The sequence below is a fragment of the Manacus candei genome, unplaced genomic scaffold (assembly GCF_025592945.1).
Source record: "Manacus candei isolate 608988 ecotype Guabito, Panama unplaced genomic scaffold, ASM2559294v1 h1tg000047l, whole genome shotgun sequence".
In the NCBI taxonomy this organism is placed as follows: domain Eukaryota; kingdom Metazoa; phylum Chordata; class Aves; order Passeriformes; family Pipridae; genus Manacus; species Manacus candei.
In genome coordinates, this window is record NW_026138095.1 from 6415420 (window position 1) to 6430875 (window position 15456).

Genomic DNA, 15456 nt, shown 5'->3' on the forward strand with positions numbered 1-15456 from the left:
CCCGCACCTCCCCACCGCCTCCTCCGGGCGGGGGAACCCTGCGAGCGGCGGCGAGGAGCACCGGGCACCGCTGCGCTGTCCTGCGGGGACCGAGCGGGGCCGGGCGGTGCCGAACCGGGCCGGGACTGCGGGGCCGAGCCGGGCCGGTCGGTCCCGAGCGGGGCGGGCGCTGCCCGCGGTGCTGAGCGGGGCCGGGCGCTGTCCGCGGTGCTGCAGGGGCGGCCCTGCCCGGTGCCCCCCGATCCCCCCCGGCCATGGGGTCCTACGCCGCCGGCCCGGGGGGGGACGGATACAACGAGGCGCTGCTGCACAAGGTACGGCTGGGGATGGGGATGGAAATGAGGGGGACCGGGGATGGGGTTGCAGAGCGCACGGGACTGGGGGCATACAGGGCAGGGAGACTAATTGCACTTGCTGACAAATTGCATCCCTCTCCCCTTCTCTCTCCTCGTCCCCCGATGAAGTCCGTCCGACACCCCCCATCCCGGCGCGGCCGTGGGGGGATGCGGTTGCAGCTCTCTCCCCTTCCCGGTGCTGGACAGCCTGCAGGGGTTGGCCCCGGTCCCAGCCACCTCCTGGGTGACGGTGGGCAGGGGGGTGACAGGATTCGGAGTGTTGGGGAAGCCAGGAGCGCTGGAATGGGGCCAGCCCCGCGGCACAGCCCGCAGCCACCCTTCAGCCGCTCCCGCTGTCCTGTGCGCGCTCAGGGCGGGTCGGGGGGAGCGGAGCCCCGGGGCTCTGTTTGCCAGAGGCAGCCTAGGGAGTCGAGACTTCCCTGCTATGAAATAGCTGTGTTCCAAGAGACATCCATTCCTGCCCTCCTTCCTTTGAAATCCTCTTCTGCGGGGTTCCTGGGACTGTGTTTTGTAACTCCACTTGCACGGAGGGTGGTCAGGGCTGCTGCTGTCCCTGCAAGACCTGGGGAGCTCAGGCTCTGCTGCGGGGACAGCAGGCTTTTGCTCCCTGCAGTCAGACGCTGCTCTGCAACTCCTGGAGTCATGGAAGAGACACTGATCTCTGTCAGATCCACCCATCCGTTCTGCTTGCTGTCCTCTCGGTGCTTTGCTGCAGTCCCCAGTGACTGTGCAGGGACAGGCACCCCCCCGGGGAGCAGGGAAAAAACAAGGATGAGGCAAGGCAGAGGAAAGGGCTGGGGCTGTGTGGATCACTCTTTACAAACACCAGTCTGTTCTGTATCCTGCTGTACTCAGGGCAATGTGCCCAACCCTTGATTAGCAGAAAAATATCAATTACTATCAGCTCTCATTTCTGTTGTACATGGAGTACGTAGGACATGCCTCCAGGGATGACTGGAGAAACTTGGATTCTTTGCAGAGCCTTAACTCTCTCTTCTCCAGCAACGAGCTGCTGTTAAGGAATGACATTGGTGGAAACGAGTCTCTGGGCAGAAGAGCTGCCCAGGCAAATAACCATCCCAGTCCCTTGTTCCCTGCTGTTTCCCTTGGTATTTTTCCTGGCTGGTTGCTAATCTTGCAAAATCAAGCCTGCTCTCACTCCAGGGGTGTGAAGCAGCAAATACCTCACTAGATCTTGTGTCTGCACAAGGAATCACATTTCAGATGTGCTGAGAAACCCCAGAGAGCTTTGCAGTCTGGACACAAAGGTTAAGTGGTTTCTGGTTGGTGGCTAGACCCAGGCCTGGGGAGGAAATGGGCCAGGAGCAAACCAAAGAAGGAACAGGAGAGGTTTGTTCTGGGCTGTTCCAGAAGAGTTTCACCTGACACAAAATGCTGAGTTCTGCTTGCAGGTGGTTTGACCCATTGCCAAATCATTCTTCCTTTTGTGGAATTCCTGGACCTATTTACCTGGAACAAGCCTCAGTGGCAGAGGATGTGTTCCTTGGCTGTTGTTGATCCAAGGTGTTAGCAGGGGGTTTGCAAGCAGGGATCTCCTGTGTGATCTGAGCCAGCTTCTGTTTGATACACAGCTCTAGAGCTCATGTCTGCGGGGCTGAAATACAGCCTCTGCCAGGGCAAGGGCCCAGCTGAGCTGGCAGAGGGCCCTGGGCTCTGTGTCAAGTCAGTGTTAGGGTCTTGGCCATGGTGAAATAGTGCCTGGGCAGGTGGGGACAGCCCTGGAGTATTCCTGTGGCACAGAAAGGCTTCAAGCAGCACCCAGCAGCAACCAAGTTACCCTGGAGCATTGCTTGGAGAAGGGAAGAGACAGCACAATTTTGTTATATAGAGGAGGTAAAAATAAGTCACAGAAATGCACCTCTGAGAGTCCCTGAGAGTGAGGGGCTGAAAGCAGCCACAGATTTGCTGTCAGACCTCTCCCAGGGCCATGTCCCAGCTGAGCTCTGCAGGCAGCTGTGCTGGGTTGCACGTACACCTTTGCCACAACTCATTGTGATAAATCCTGCTCACCTGAGCACAAACCTTTATGTTTGGGCCTTCAGCCACTCTCTGAGAGCAACAGCAGAGCCTGTGGAGGGCAGTTCCACCCTCCCAGCATCCCCCTGACTGGGGCTTTATCCTGTCAGGCCTCCACTAACTACATTTAGCTCAGGTCCAGGTACCACATGCTAAAGCTCAGAAATGAACTGGGAAGACAACCTAAACCCACACGCTCTGTCCCAGATCTCCTCCTGCCTGGCTGGCACTAGAAATGTAGCAGTCACCTCCCTGTGCTGCCCTGACAGCCGTGTAAACCCATCTTCCCTCAGCAGGTTAGGCCAAAATACCACCTTTGCTTGCTGGCTGCCAGCACAGGTAGGGGAAGTTTGAATAGGTTTGCCCTGACCACTCCATTGCTTTGCCTTGTCCCTACAGACTATGCTGAGCCAGCAATGATTTTGACTGGATGTGATTCATCCAGGTCTGATTTAGCCACAAAACTACTAATTTAAGGTGTGGGGAGAGATATTTTCTCTTTTCCTGAGGCAGAGCAGGCAGACAGGTCTTTTCAGGAAGGTTTCCCTCCGTGCCTTGCCCAACCCTGGAAAAGCACTGCTCCATCCCCACATCCCCATGCAGAGAGGAATGACAGAACCAAAAGGAATCTTGCAACATTTTGCCAAAGTTTTCTAGACAGAGAAAAAAACTGGGAAAACCTGGGTGGCTGCGGGGGTGCAGAGGAGGCCAGGCTGTGGCTGAGGATGAGGGCAAGAGGTAGGACAGGTACAGAACTTTGTCAGTGGGAGACTTTTTGCTGTCATGACTCGGGCATATCCAGCCTGAGGTTTCAAGAGCTGGCCACATCCTCTCCACAGTGGGGTTTCTATTCTTATGTTATGTTTATTTGGTAGCCAGGAGGGTCACAGTGATTTCCACTGTGCAGTCCCTCCATGGAGCCCATGAGCTTTTCCTAAAGTCGTTAGGAGTATCTCTTGGCTAATCCAGGCCAATTTTTACTATTATGATTAAGTCATGAAGCAATTCATGAGTTGTCTCTATTATAAATCCCATTTAAATTATTAATAGGGGAATCTGCCTTTTATACATGTTCTCTGTAAACCTTGGGCTCTGGAGGCTTTCTGGTGCTCATTCCAGCCAGCTCTCCTCCCTCCATAATTAATGCTGTTCCCTGCATTAACTGCTCCCAAAGACAGCGCTGCAGGGTGCATCAGTCTTGTTGCACCTCCCAGGACCAGTATTTTGCCTGGAAATAGTGTGTAGCACAAAAAAAATGCAGGACTGGAGTGCAGGAGTAATGAATTCTTGGGGTGTTTTCCTGTGAGGCTGCTCCCATCCATATTATGATCTCTGCACAGGGAAAGGTTCTGGGCCCGAAGGGCAAAGCCAAAGGGGACCTGGGCAGGGAAATTTTCCTCAGGGAAAGGGATGACCCAGCTCCTCTAGCCCACGTGCCAGGGCTTCACCCAGACATTTCTGCCTCTGAACATCCCCCCAGCTCCTGTGCAGGCTCCCAGCTCACGAGGCTGCTCTGAATGTACAAGTGACCTGCAAACAGCCTAGTTAGGGAGGAGGGAGAAATCTCCGGCTGCGGATCTGGACGCAGGTTGCTGCCTCTCAGCACTCAGGTCTGTGCAGCAGCTTGCGTCTGACAGAGGTGCAAGGCTCCCTCCTGCCAACAGCTCCACCCGTCAGGTCAGGCTTTTCCCAGGAGATGTTTGGTGTTTGGGATGTTTTTTCCATGGTAAAGTGCTGATTCACCACAGTGAGTGTTCACTGAAGCGTGTCGTGGTGAATAGGCTCCAGGCAGGTTGTGGGGCAGCGCTTTATGCAAGGCAGGATGATGGTCTCCTGCCAGACCACGCTCCTGCATTGCTTGTGCTCCTCAAGCTCCTTGGATTTTGGCTTCAGGTCACTTCCTCGGGGTCTGTGGGATGGCAGGAAGCACAGTGTTGGGTGCTGTGGTATGTGCCTGGTGTCTGGAACCTGCATGGCCTCCCAGGGCATGCAATCAGGCCTTGATCTGCCAGGGCTGTTTGTGCACCTGATTAAACACATTCCTTCACGCTCATCCTGCACTTCACAAGGGGGACACACAGTGTCTGAAGTGGTGCCAGGGTAGGTTACACCCCAGGGAGCCTCAGGGCAGGGGAGGTGATGCAGGAACAGGATCAGCCATGCGCGTAGACTCCTCTGGATATTGGGAAGATGCTGAAGCACCTTCCAGGGTGGGGACAAACGGCTGAGGTGTCCGAGGATGGAGAAGGGCTGCTGGAGCTGCATTGAACTAAACACAAATCAAGGGGGGAAACAACATATACAGCCAAGTGCATCAGAGGTGGATGCGGAGAGTGGGGAGGTTCCACCCCAGCACCTCGTTGGCTCAGCCCTGCAGCCTCAGGGGTGACAGCAGCCCTGTGACAGAGGGGACACAGTGTTTTCCAGAACTGCATCTACAGGAACACCCATGTCCTGAAAGACAGAGCCAAATCCACTTCTGAGCAAGAAGCCTGTTAGCAGAGTGTTTATTTTAACTTATGTCCCTGCGAAAGGGTTGAAAGTGCCTCGGTTTCCTGAAAGGATGGGAGTGTTTGCTCCAGTGGCTCTGTGAATAAAACCCAGACACCAACAGAGGAGAGGGAGGATGTTACATTTGCACTGCAGGTCTCGCTTAGGTCAAGGATTTGGAGGGACAGGAGCAGAAGGGAAGATTGGCTCCTCAGGGGTGCAATGTGGGTACCAGGACTATGGGCTGGCAGCTCTCAGGAGGTGACAGCACCACCTCAGCTCTGACACCCGCACAGCTCCCTCATCCCTCCTGCTCAGGGACAAGCAAGCCTTGCTCCCCATGGGAGAGCCCTGGGACTTCCCATGGAGGGCTGGAGAGGTGGAGGGGTGCCATGAGTTTAAACCCAGCAGCCTTCTGGGGGGAGTGCTGTGGGCTCACAGCAGTAAAGTAGCACAAAGGCTGCCCAGTCAGTGACCCAGCAAGGCTGCGTGGCTGTGACTACAGCTGTGTGCAGCAGCTGCAGGAGATGCTCACTTTACTAAACAGTTTTGGACCTAATCCAGTGACCCCAGAGTCCTCCCAAAGAGGTTTTCCAACAAGCCCTCCCCAAATATCTGGCTGCTCACTGTGCCTGCAGGCTCCAGCATTGCCTGCACCTCTGCTGACACATCTTTACATGGTCCTTGCAGACAATCCTGGTTGGAGACAGCGGCGTGGGGAAGACATCTCTGCTGGTCCAGTTTGACCAGGGCAAGTTCATTCCTGGCTCCTTCTCCGCCACCGTGGGCATTGGGTTTACGGTAAGAGCCCAATCCCTGGTCCCTGGGTTGTGCACCAATCATGAGGAGCAGCTTTACTTGGGAATCAGAATCTATGAATCTGTGATTCTGATCATTTTAGGCACAAAGAATTGGATAATTTGCTTTGGTGCTGCTGGATCAGGGGCCCAGTTTGGCTGTGTGCTTGTTGGCGTGCTTTGGACTGCTTAGAGGGATGGAGGGACAAAGTTCCACATCCCAAAAGACTCAGTGGGGCTGTGTTTGAGTGCAGCCTCTTGCATCACACATGGAAAGCTGCTTTTGGAGTAGCCCTGCTCTGCCAGGGAGATGCCAGCCTGTCTCCTGCCTGTGTCCAGCCCAGGGCCCTCACAAAAAGTCAGGCAGATGGTGACAGTGCCGGGGAAAAGCACTCGGCTGCCATCCAGAGCTATTTGCAGAGCTGCCCCAGGGTCTCCAGTGGCTCTGATGTGTATGTCCCCTCTCCTAAGGGAGGTCAGGACAGGGACAGTGCTTGGGACGGAGAAATTGTCATCCCTTCAGCATCGTGGCAAGGCTGGGGCTCAGCGAGGGGCTGTTACCCATGGGGATGCTATTACCCACAGGGATTTTCTCTCTTGTCCAGGCCAAGGAAGCAGGGAAACATGTGGTACCGGTGTGGGGAGTCTGGGGCCAAGCAGCCCAGGGGCTGTCAGCCAAGGGCACCCCTGTGGGCAGGCAGAGGAAGCTCAGCCACACTACTGATCTCTGCCGGCTCCTGGCTGCCTTGCTCCTCCTGCAGCAAATGCCAGCGTGTGGAAGTGATGCTCGGCCAGGCGTCTTTCCTGCCCAGGCAACTCCACGAGCTCCAGCATGGTTTGCCATATCCTTCCAGCCCCTTCCCCAGCGAGCTGCAGGAAAGCTCAGCCACTTCCAGGAGCTCCGAGTGCCTCCAGCCTCCAGCTCTGGGCACTTTCCTGGCCAAAGAGCATATATAAACTATAAATCCCCCAGCTGGGTCTGAGCGCAGTTACAGGACTGGAAATACAGGTTCTGTTTCCTGAGGGGCAGAGGAAGGCTTGGCTGGAGCAGGGGCCGGTGTCCCGGAGAGGTGCAGAGGCGGGTGCCATCACAGAGGGCATCTCTGCCATCGGCCCTCCTGCAGCCACCCGTGGCTTTCACCCGCAGAACAGTGAGGGGCACGGCTCTGCACTGGAGCCCTGCAGCCCTGGATCCCAGTGGGATGAGCAGGGATGGGGGTTGCCCTGAGATTAGCCCAGGCGTGGGAGAGATGGGCTGGGTATCCCAGGGAAAATAGGTGAGAGGGAGCTCAAGGCTCCTGTCCGTGGAGTGGTGCCCGTAAGGCTGAAGACCTTGGGCAGCTGCAGTGCGTGGACATGGATGGGGTTTTACAGAGTTAGTTTTTGGATAACGCGACATCCCTGTCTCTCTCCAGGGGCTTCTCCTGCATTCCCATGCTTGGGCTTTTCCCAAGCGAAGCGTGCTATGAGCCGAGCCCCAGTGGCTGGTGTAGGATGCGGGGGGCTGTGGGCAGCCGGGGCAGCGGGAGGTCTGGCAGCCGTCCCGGCCGAGATGCAGGAACCGGCTCGGCACAGAGCGTGGCTTCCGGGTAACGGCGGCTGCTCCCGCTTCCCCCCGGCTCTGCTGCACCCTGGTGCTCACCCCGCTCGGCACCGCTGGGGCTGCAGCGGATGGGACAAACCCCTACCCTGGGGTGGGAGTGGGAGCTGCCATCCCCACTGTCCCGGCGTGGCAGGGTGGGATTTGGCAGCACCATGGTCTCCATCCCTACACCCCGTGTGGGACAGGGGGTTGTTCATTTGTGGGGTGAGCTGTTCCTCCTCTCCTCATCCATGTGCCGGGAGGGATGTGCCAGTGCTCTGCCCGCCGGCCGGTGCAGCCCAGCCTCTGGCAAACCCAAGCACCCCGGGGGTCCCCGGTGTGGGAGTGCAGCGGGGCAGGTTACCACCCTTCAGCTTCATCTTCCTCATCCCGTGGCCGGGCTGGGCACGGAGGCCGCCGGGGCACAGCCTCGGGGGTGGCATTGGCCTGGGAGGAGGAGGAGGAAGAGGAGGAGGAAGGCGGGTGGGGCCGCGGCTCCCGCTGGTCCCGCGGCGTCGGGACTCGGCGGCTCCGCTCGGACGCACCATGAGCGGCCCCGACGGGGCGGCGGAGACCGGGACCCCCCCGGCGGGGAGCGGGGAAGCCCCGAAAGGCAGTGGGGACCCTCCGGCGTCGCCCCGGGAGTACGAGCTGGCCGGCAAGGTGGGAGGCAGCGCGGGATGAGAAGGGATGGACCCACCAATCCTTACCAGGGCTGGAGGTTTGGGTTCGTCCACTGACCCGAGGGAGATCGAGAGGGGTCCGAGGGCGTGCCGGGGGCCGCCCGTTTCCTCCGCTGCTGCTATCGCGCCCAGGAAGCGGCCGCGAGACGGGGAAGGAGAAGAAGGCAGCAGCCCCGGCTGAACCCCCCCAGCCCTTCCCGCTCCTGCCCCGGGAGTGCCCAGATCTTGCAGGTGTGGGGATGGGGGTCCTCCCTCCCCGGGAGGTGGAGATAGGGGGCCCCTGCCGGGGGCGGGGGGAGGTCTGTGCCCCAGGGGTGTCCCTGCCCGGCAGTGGCAATGGGAGGGACCAGCTGCAGGAACAGGGCTTTGGGAGGACTCCCCGGGGGTGTCAGGGCCGAACTCTGCTCTCTGAAAGCCTGTCCTGACCTGCTTCAGGCAAGGGGTTCCTGCCGGCCCGGCAGTGGTGCCCCCCGTGGCACAGGACAGGGGAGGCAGGACCCCATCCAGCCCATCACAGCACTCCAAGGGCTCCAAGGAGGCAGCAGTGTGTGTGCCCCGGCGCCAGTCCAGCACCGCCCCCCTCTCCCGCCCCGCAGCCCCCCGCCTTGCAAATGCCTCTGCACCCCTGCCAAGCCTTGGGGTGGGAACCCTCCTCCCCGAGTGCTCCCCTCTTCCCCATCCCGGATCGGGCGAGGGCTGCCCCAGGAAGCACCTTCCTCTTCCCTGCAGCTTAGGGGAGGCACAGAACCAATGAACCTTTTACCTGAAAGATTTAATATGCAGCCCCAGGCCGAGCTCAGCACTGATGGTGTCAGCCCAAACACCTCCTGCTGCCTTGCTTAGCCAGCTCTCAAAGTGGTTCTGCACGCTGCCACTTTCCCTAAACCATTTTCATTCCTTTGCCTTTATCCTCTCTGCTCTGACTCATCTCAGTGGAGGGCGATTTTTATGTTTGAGGGAGTAAGGTGGAGGCAGAAAGGAGGGGTGTTCCCAGCTGCCCTCCAGGGTCAGGGACTTGACCAGCAAAGTGAGTTGGCAGGAGGTAAAGCACTTCCAGCCCCCAGCTCTGGTATTTACTGTGCCGCCCCTGTGGAAGGTGGCTCACTGTGTTTGCCTGTCACAGAGGCAGTGGGGCTGCAGGGGTTTGCTTTGCAGGCTCCAGCATCCCGGCAGGGTGGAAGTGTGGGGATGGACCTTTTTGCTGGAGTCCTGCTTGCTGCCATTTTTCGTCAGGGGATAGATGCAGGCAGAGTTAGGTTAATGATTGCTGGGCAGGAACAGGCTGCTGCAGGTGAGCAGGAAGAGCACAGCATCGGGAAAGGCTGTGATTACGGAGCCCAGCATCCGTCCTGGCTGCTGCCTGCCTGGGTCCGGTGGTGCTGGAGTGGCCAGGGAGCCCAGGGGTTGAGCCTGTTTGCTTAGCAGGAGGGGAAAAAGCACCGTGTTTGCTTTGGTGTCTGCAGCAGGCCGGGCCCTGGGCACAGACAGAGTCCCGGACACGCGGGGTTTGCCCAAGCCATGCATCAGCAGCTCTCGGGCTGGGCACACCCGGGCCAGGGGCAACGCGTGGGCGGAGGTGGCTCCATGAATGTGGGAGCTACTGCCGGTTTTCCATGAGCCTCCTGAGCTGGGAGATGGCGAGGGGCTGGCTAGGAAACATCTCTTCTTGCTGTGGTACCTGCCTTCCCGCCAGGTCTCATCTTCTGTTCTCCCCCTCTTCCGTGGCTGTGAGTGCTTTGCTGCCCTGGGGCACCTCTTGGCTGCACCTCTGGGTGTCCCATCCTACCTCCAGCTCCCACAGGGCTCCCTAAACCCGGCAGGACTAGCCCTGGAGAAAGAAACAAAGGGACAGAGGGGTCTGGGGGGGAGCTCAGCACCGCTCAGTGATGCTGCTCCCTCCCGCTGACACCTCTCCCTGCACACATCTTGCAGGTGATGTTACTTGGAGACTCGGGCGTGGGGAAAACCTGCTTCCTGCTCCAGTTCAAAGACGGGGCCTTTCTCTCCGGGACGTTCATAGCCACCGTGGGCATAGATTTCCGGGTGAGACCACCACAGCTGCCAGCCCCTTCCTTCCCCGACCCCCACCTCGACCAGGATGGGGTGCTGGGAAGGGGGAGCAGCCTCTGCACCCCAAATAAACTCCCAGCCAGCAGCAGTCACTTGCTGAAACCCTCCCACCTCTCCCTGGGAGAGCAGCAACAGACAGAAGAGCCCACCGGTGTTGTCACCTCTTGTGTTTAAATCAGTAAACAGCCTGGATTTAGCTCATCCTGGCTGGGGGTGTGGGCTGGGGGTGTAGTGGGCGGCCAGCATGCTCCACCAGCTGGGCTGAGGCCAAGGGCTGGCGGCATCAACTCTGGCTGTTGTAACCTCATGCTTTGAAAGGGCTGAAATGGGCTGCTGAGCAGTTGTTAAGATCACCAAACCCTGCTCAATCTCCCGTGCTGCTCTCTGCTCACCAAATTTCAGTGGCAGGGTCTCTCTGGAGGTGTTCAGGGAGGCAGAGCTGTTTGCAGCACAGGGCAGAGCAGCATTTCAGCAGGCTGGAAGTCATGGGGGTGTCCCCAGGCAGGGCTCTGCCTGCAACATCCGACACGTGTGGAGCGCGGTCGCTGCTTCCTCTGCCCCCACAGCTGCAGCTGCTCTGGTTTCTCGCCTTGTGGTGGAACTGGGGGCTTGGTGAGCAGGGCCTGGGGGACAGAGAGGGCTATGGGTTTGCTTTGGAGGGGTTATGAGGCCTGTCCTTCTGATAAAGTCATGAAAGAGGTAAAATCTCCTGTGTTCCTCTGCTGGGCTCCGCACTGGTGTCCCTGAGGGTGTTGCCAGCCCTTGGGTACCTGCCCTGCCTCGTGCAAGCATCTCCTCCAGCAGCTCACAGCTCGCTGCTGGTAGGAAATCTCCAGAGTCTCCTAGGGCACGTTTTTATTTTATCCAGCCCATTTGTTCAAGTTTTGTCATCTCCACAGGGGCTGAATTTCCACTTCAAACAATTGCAGGCAACCAAATTATTTATAGGGGTCTTCTCTTTTCAGACTCATCCCTCCAAGTATGATTCTTTAAGAGTCTTAAAAATAGCTTTTCAGTAACTTCTGCGTTTCTTTCTTCTGGTCTCTGGAGAGAAGTCCCTGCACTTCCAAGTTGAGTAGAGCTGTTGCTTAAGCCCTGACAGCTGCCTTTCCTGCTCACATGGAAGTGCCTCTTCCCCTTCCCAGTCCCAGCCCAGTTGCCTGACTGCAAACCGTCGTGACCCAGGAGATTTCCTCCTGCCACACTGGATAAAGTTGCGTGCTACATGCAACCCCCTAACTCAGTATTTGCAACCACATTTAAGGACCAAGCAAGGCTCCCACCATCAAGGATACCTGAGCAGGACACCCAAATCATCCACTGAGTGTCCTCAGGAAGCTTGTAGCACCCAAAGCCCTTAAATTGCTGTAAATAACCCAAATTTTTAGCACAGAGCTGGCTCCTCCAGCACACGGAGCAGAGGATCCTGACAGAAAGGTCAGGGCTTTTTGATGGGCAAACTTTATAAAAGCACACCAAGGTGTTATTAATAAATGCACATTTGTGTGTGGTTCATAAAGACCTCCCCATTTCCCCAGCTCTGCCCAACTTCCCTGGCCAGGCAGACAGGAACTGCTGCAATCCTGGAGCTTCCCGGCAGGAGTCAGAGTGGGTCGGTGTCCCTGGGATTTGCAGGACAGCTGGCATCATTAGCTGGCTTGTTAGGGGACCCAGGAGCCACAGGACAGGGTGCTGGCTGTAGGAGATGAGCCACACACCGGACCCAAAGAAGGCTGGGATCTTGCTGTCCTGTCTCCACTGGTTCTGCTCTTTTCCATCCTGGAGAGAAGGACTGCTGCTCTGGGATGTCCCTGTAGCTGCCAAGCAAGCAGGATCAGGGTTTGTAGCAATGAGGCTGCAACATCCAGCCCCACGGGCAGCCTGGCTTCATCCCACCGGCTGTGGGAGAGCAGCTGAGGGGCTGGGGAGTGCCAGCTCTGCACCAGGGCTGGCTGGCACATGTGCCAAGACATTTATCAGGGCTGGCTGATAAATGTGCTCTCCTTCTCTTCTGCAGAACAAAGTGGTGGCCGTGGATGGTGTGAAGGTGAAGTTGCAGGTGAGTTCTGGGCAGGGGGAAGCAATTCCCAGCCACATTGCTGGAAACCTCCCCCAGGCTGAGTGTCATGGGCCGTTGGGGCACGGAGCCACAGAGGTATCCTCAGCTGGGAGGGTGTTTCCCCTCCCTGATCTCACCAGGGTGGCTTCTTGGCAGATCTGGGACACAGCAGGACAGGAGCGGTTCCGCAGCGTCACCCACGCCTACTACAGGGATGCCCAAGGTGGGTTTGGGGTCTGCCATGGATGGGGGAACTGCCTGGGATGCATCCCTGCAGCGTGACAATGCCTCTGCCTCTTCCCCTCCAGCCCTGCTCCTGCTCTACGATATCACCAGCAAGATGTCCTTTGACAACATCCGCGTGAGTCCCTCCGTGGGTCAGGGGTGTGTTCCTCCCCAGGGACTGGGGTCGTGGGTGCCCTGCTTGGCTGGATGGGTGTTTAGGGCAGTTGGAAACCTGTTTTACAAATAAGTGCTGGCTGGTTTGGCCAGACTCAGCCAGTCTGGAGCTCGTCCCAGGGCACCTGGCTGGGTCCTGCATGGCTGGGTGAGTTTTGTCCAGGGACATGGAGAATGCCTGGAGGGAGAAAACGCTGTTTGGGAAGGATGTGAACTACTCGTAGGCTTGGGCCGTAGCCAGGAGACGGGGCGTTTTCAAGGCTGTTCGGCTTTGATGCTGGAATAGTTCCCGTGCCAACAAAATAGTCATTATCCCTGTCCTCGTGGGGTGGTGTGAGGGCTGAGGGGAGGGGCAGGATTACCAAGAGGATGTGAGGGCTGAGGAGGGAGGAACAGGGGTACCACGGGGATGTAAGGGCTGAGGCAGGAGGGACGGGGGTACCGCTCATCCCGACACAGCCCCACTTCCCTGCAGGCCTGGCTGACGGAGATCCACGAGTACGCACAGAAGGATGTGGTCATCATGCTGCTGGGCAACAAGGTGCATGCAGGGTCCCCTGGCCCTGTGCTTTGCCATGTGGTGCTGTGCCATGCCCTGGCCATCCCCATGGCTGTGCAGGGATGGGCTCGGTGGGCTCTGCCTGCCAGCTGTGTGCACCCTGCCTGCACCCTCTGCTGGGTTCTGCTCCTTTCTGGGCTCGGCCAGGCCCAGAGGTGACCCCAGAGGTTTGGAGGGGGCCACGGGGTGGGCAGGGTTCCCGACAGCCATTGGGGGGCAGCACGAGGCTGAGGCTCCCAGTACGGGATGCTCCCTGCATGGGATGCTGCTGGGTATGGGATGCCCACTCTGGCCTGGATGCACCCCTGAATCCCAAGTTACTCCAAGCCCCAGATGCCCAACCAGGCCCCAGATCCTTTCCAGGGGTCCTAGGTGCTACGGGGTGCCCAGTGCCCAACTGGGTACTGGATTTTCCCCTGAAACTGGATGCCTCTGGATCCTGGATGATGCTGGGTATTTGATGCCCAGAAGGGTACCAGAGCCTCCCTGGGTCCTGGATGCCTGCAGATACTGGATGCTGCCCCACATCCCCCATGTCCCCAAAATCCTGGATACCCCCTGATATCCTCAATGCCACCAGGTCCCAGATGTTCCATAGATCCCAGATTCTCTGGGCACTGGATGCTCCTGGATCCCCCATGACCCTCATTCCTGTCAGCCCTGTGAGCACCCCACACTGCCTGCTTGCCAGATGCCCCAGGGTGCCAGCTGGCCTGGTGTGTGGTGACATTTTCCTTCCCTTGGCAGGCTGATGTGAGCAGTGAGAGGGCTGTGAGGACAGAGGATGGAGCATCGCTGGCCAGGGTGAGCTGTGCCAGGGTCTAACCCAACTTCATCTCCCCCAGTCAGTTGCCTGTCACTCAGGGTCCCCATACAGCTGTGCCATCCCCTCTGATGGGTGCCCAGACCCGCCTGGCTCTTGGGCAGTCACTTAGACAAAAAACCTGGGGCAAGGCAGGGAGGGGATGGCCCCCAAGCCTTGGCCAGGCAATGGGTGATTCAGAGGGGCAGGAGAGCATTCTGGGGATAGCCACTGATGGGGTCGTGCTGCCCTTGCAGGAATATGGGGTGCCTTTCATGGAGACGAGCGCCAAGACAGGCATGAACGTGGAGCTGGCCTTCCTGGCCATTGCCAAGTGAGTACCTGGGGCCAGGGGACTGAGCAAGGGAGGTGCCCCCTGCAGCCCCACCACCTCCCACACTGATGCTGGAGTGTGTGTGTGTGGGTAACACGGCCCCACCGCTGCAGGGAGCTGAAGCAGCGCGCGATGCAGCCGCTGGACGAGCCCCGGTTCCAGATCCACGATTATATCGAGTCACAGAAGAAGAAATCCAGCTGCTGTGTCTTCTCCTGAGGGCGGCCGGGAGGAGCCAGCAGCCCTGGGGGTACAGGCAGGAGACAGAGAGGGGCCTGATCCTGCCCTCGAGTGCCTGAGGGAACCAGGCTCTGACAAGCCAAGGTGGACGGGACAATACAGTGGAGCAGAGAGTGCACGAGGAGGGCCCTCGCCCCAGTTCCAGGATCCAGGGGCCAGATCCTTCTGCCCCGTGAAGCAACGCCTGGAGCTTGCTGTGTGCCACTGTGGGAATCACTGCGGTGTGGTGACTGCCAGCCTGGCCAGTGAGCCACGGCGATGCCTCCATCACCCAGGACACAGCCACACACCTCACTGAGGGACACCTGGAGCGGCTGGAGGGCCAGTGTGTGTGCCATGGATGAGCCCCCCCGCAGCCCCCAGCCCTCTCCTCCCTTGCAGCCATCCCTGCTCTCGGTTCTGCTCTTGTCTGACTGGAAGGGCCTGATCCAGCCCCTGTGTCCCTGGTTGCTGCCAGGCTCTGGCTTCCCTCCAAGGATCCTCAGCTCTGCCCCCCGGGCTGCCCCACGCCCCAACGCTCACATTGGGCTGTGGCTCCTCTCTGCTGCAGTTGCTGCCATTGGCTTTTATCCTCATGCCACCATGAGGGCAGTGATATCCTCATTGTATCCTGGCTCTGCTTGAGGGAAGGGCTGGGATGGGGAAGGGTCCAGCCAAACCTGCTCCCTGCCCATACAACTGTCATCAGAAATAAAACTCCCCTGGGAGCACCCAAGCGATGTTTGGGGCATTTCTAGTACACACAGCAATTTAGAAACAAGTTTATTTTTCCCCATCCTGTAGTCACGGGAATTAGAGGAATTCTTTTTTTTTTTTTTAAGAAAAGCCTTTTTATTTTCAATCCCTCCAGACTAAACCATCTCCAGCCTCATGCAGGAGATGCTCACTGTGGCCTGGGGTGATGCTCCAGCCCTGCTGGCTCCCAGGCCAGGCTGGGTTTCTCTCCCATCGCTGCCCATGGAACACAACTATCCCTTCCTGCTGCTGGCAAACAGCAGCTGGAACCCACTCACTGGAGACCAGATGCCTGAGATCCTCCAGCCAGCAA

The 15456-nt window shown here is 58.4% G+C and overlaps 1 protein-coding gene across 5 annotated transcripts; it reads left to right on the forward strand.

Annotated features, from left to right (window-relative positions):
- Positions 1-206: 206 nt before the first annotated feature.
- RAB37 (RAB37, member RAS oncogene family) lies at positions 207-15224 on the forward strand. Of its 5 annotated transcripts, XM_051797582.1 has the most exons (10): positions 207-314; positions 5574-5684; positions 9878-9988; positions 12033-12074; positions 12231-12297; positions 12383-12435; positions 12949-13014; positions 13780-13836; positions 14092-14168; positions 14282-15224. In XM_051797582.1, the coding sequence occupies exons 1-10, from the start codon at positions 255-257 to the stop codon at positions 14385-14387; spliced, it is 750 nt and encodes a 249-aa protein (XP_051653542.1). In that variant the 5' UTR covers positions 207-254; the 3' UTR covers positions 14388-15224. The 5 variants fall into 5 exon arrangements, with proteins under 5 accessions (XP_051653542.1, XP_051653544.1, XP_051653545.1 ...); XM_051797584.1 differs by lacking the exon at positions 12949-13014; XM_051797585.1 differs by lacking the exon at positions 9878-9988.
- Positions 15225-15456: the final 232 nt, after the last annotated feature.

What these genes read in the sequence shown, in the direction of transcription:
- RAB37 (XM_051797582.1), top strand. Translation starts at nt 255, where the DNA reads ATGGGGTCCTACGCCGCCGGCCCGGGGGGGGACGGATACAACGAGGCG. An exon ending in TCATGCTGCTGGGCAACAAG is followed by an intron (nt 13,015 to 13,779) that starts GTGCATGCAGGG and finishes TTCCCTTGGCAG; the next exon opens with GCTGATGTGAGCAGTGAGAG. An exon ending in ATGGAGCATCGCTGGCCAGG is followed by an intron (nt 13,837 to 14,091) that starts GTGAGCTGTGCC and finishes CTGCCCTTGCAG; the next exon opens with GAATATGGGGTGCCTTTCAT.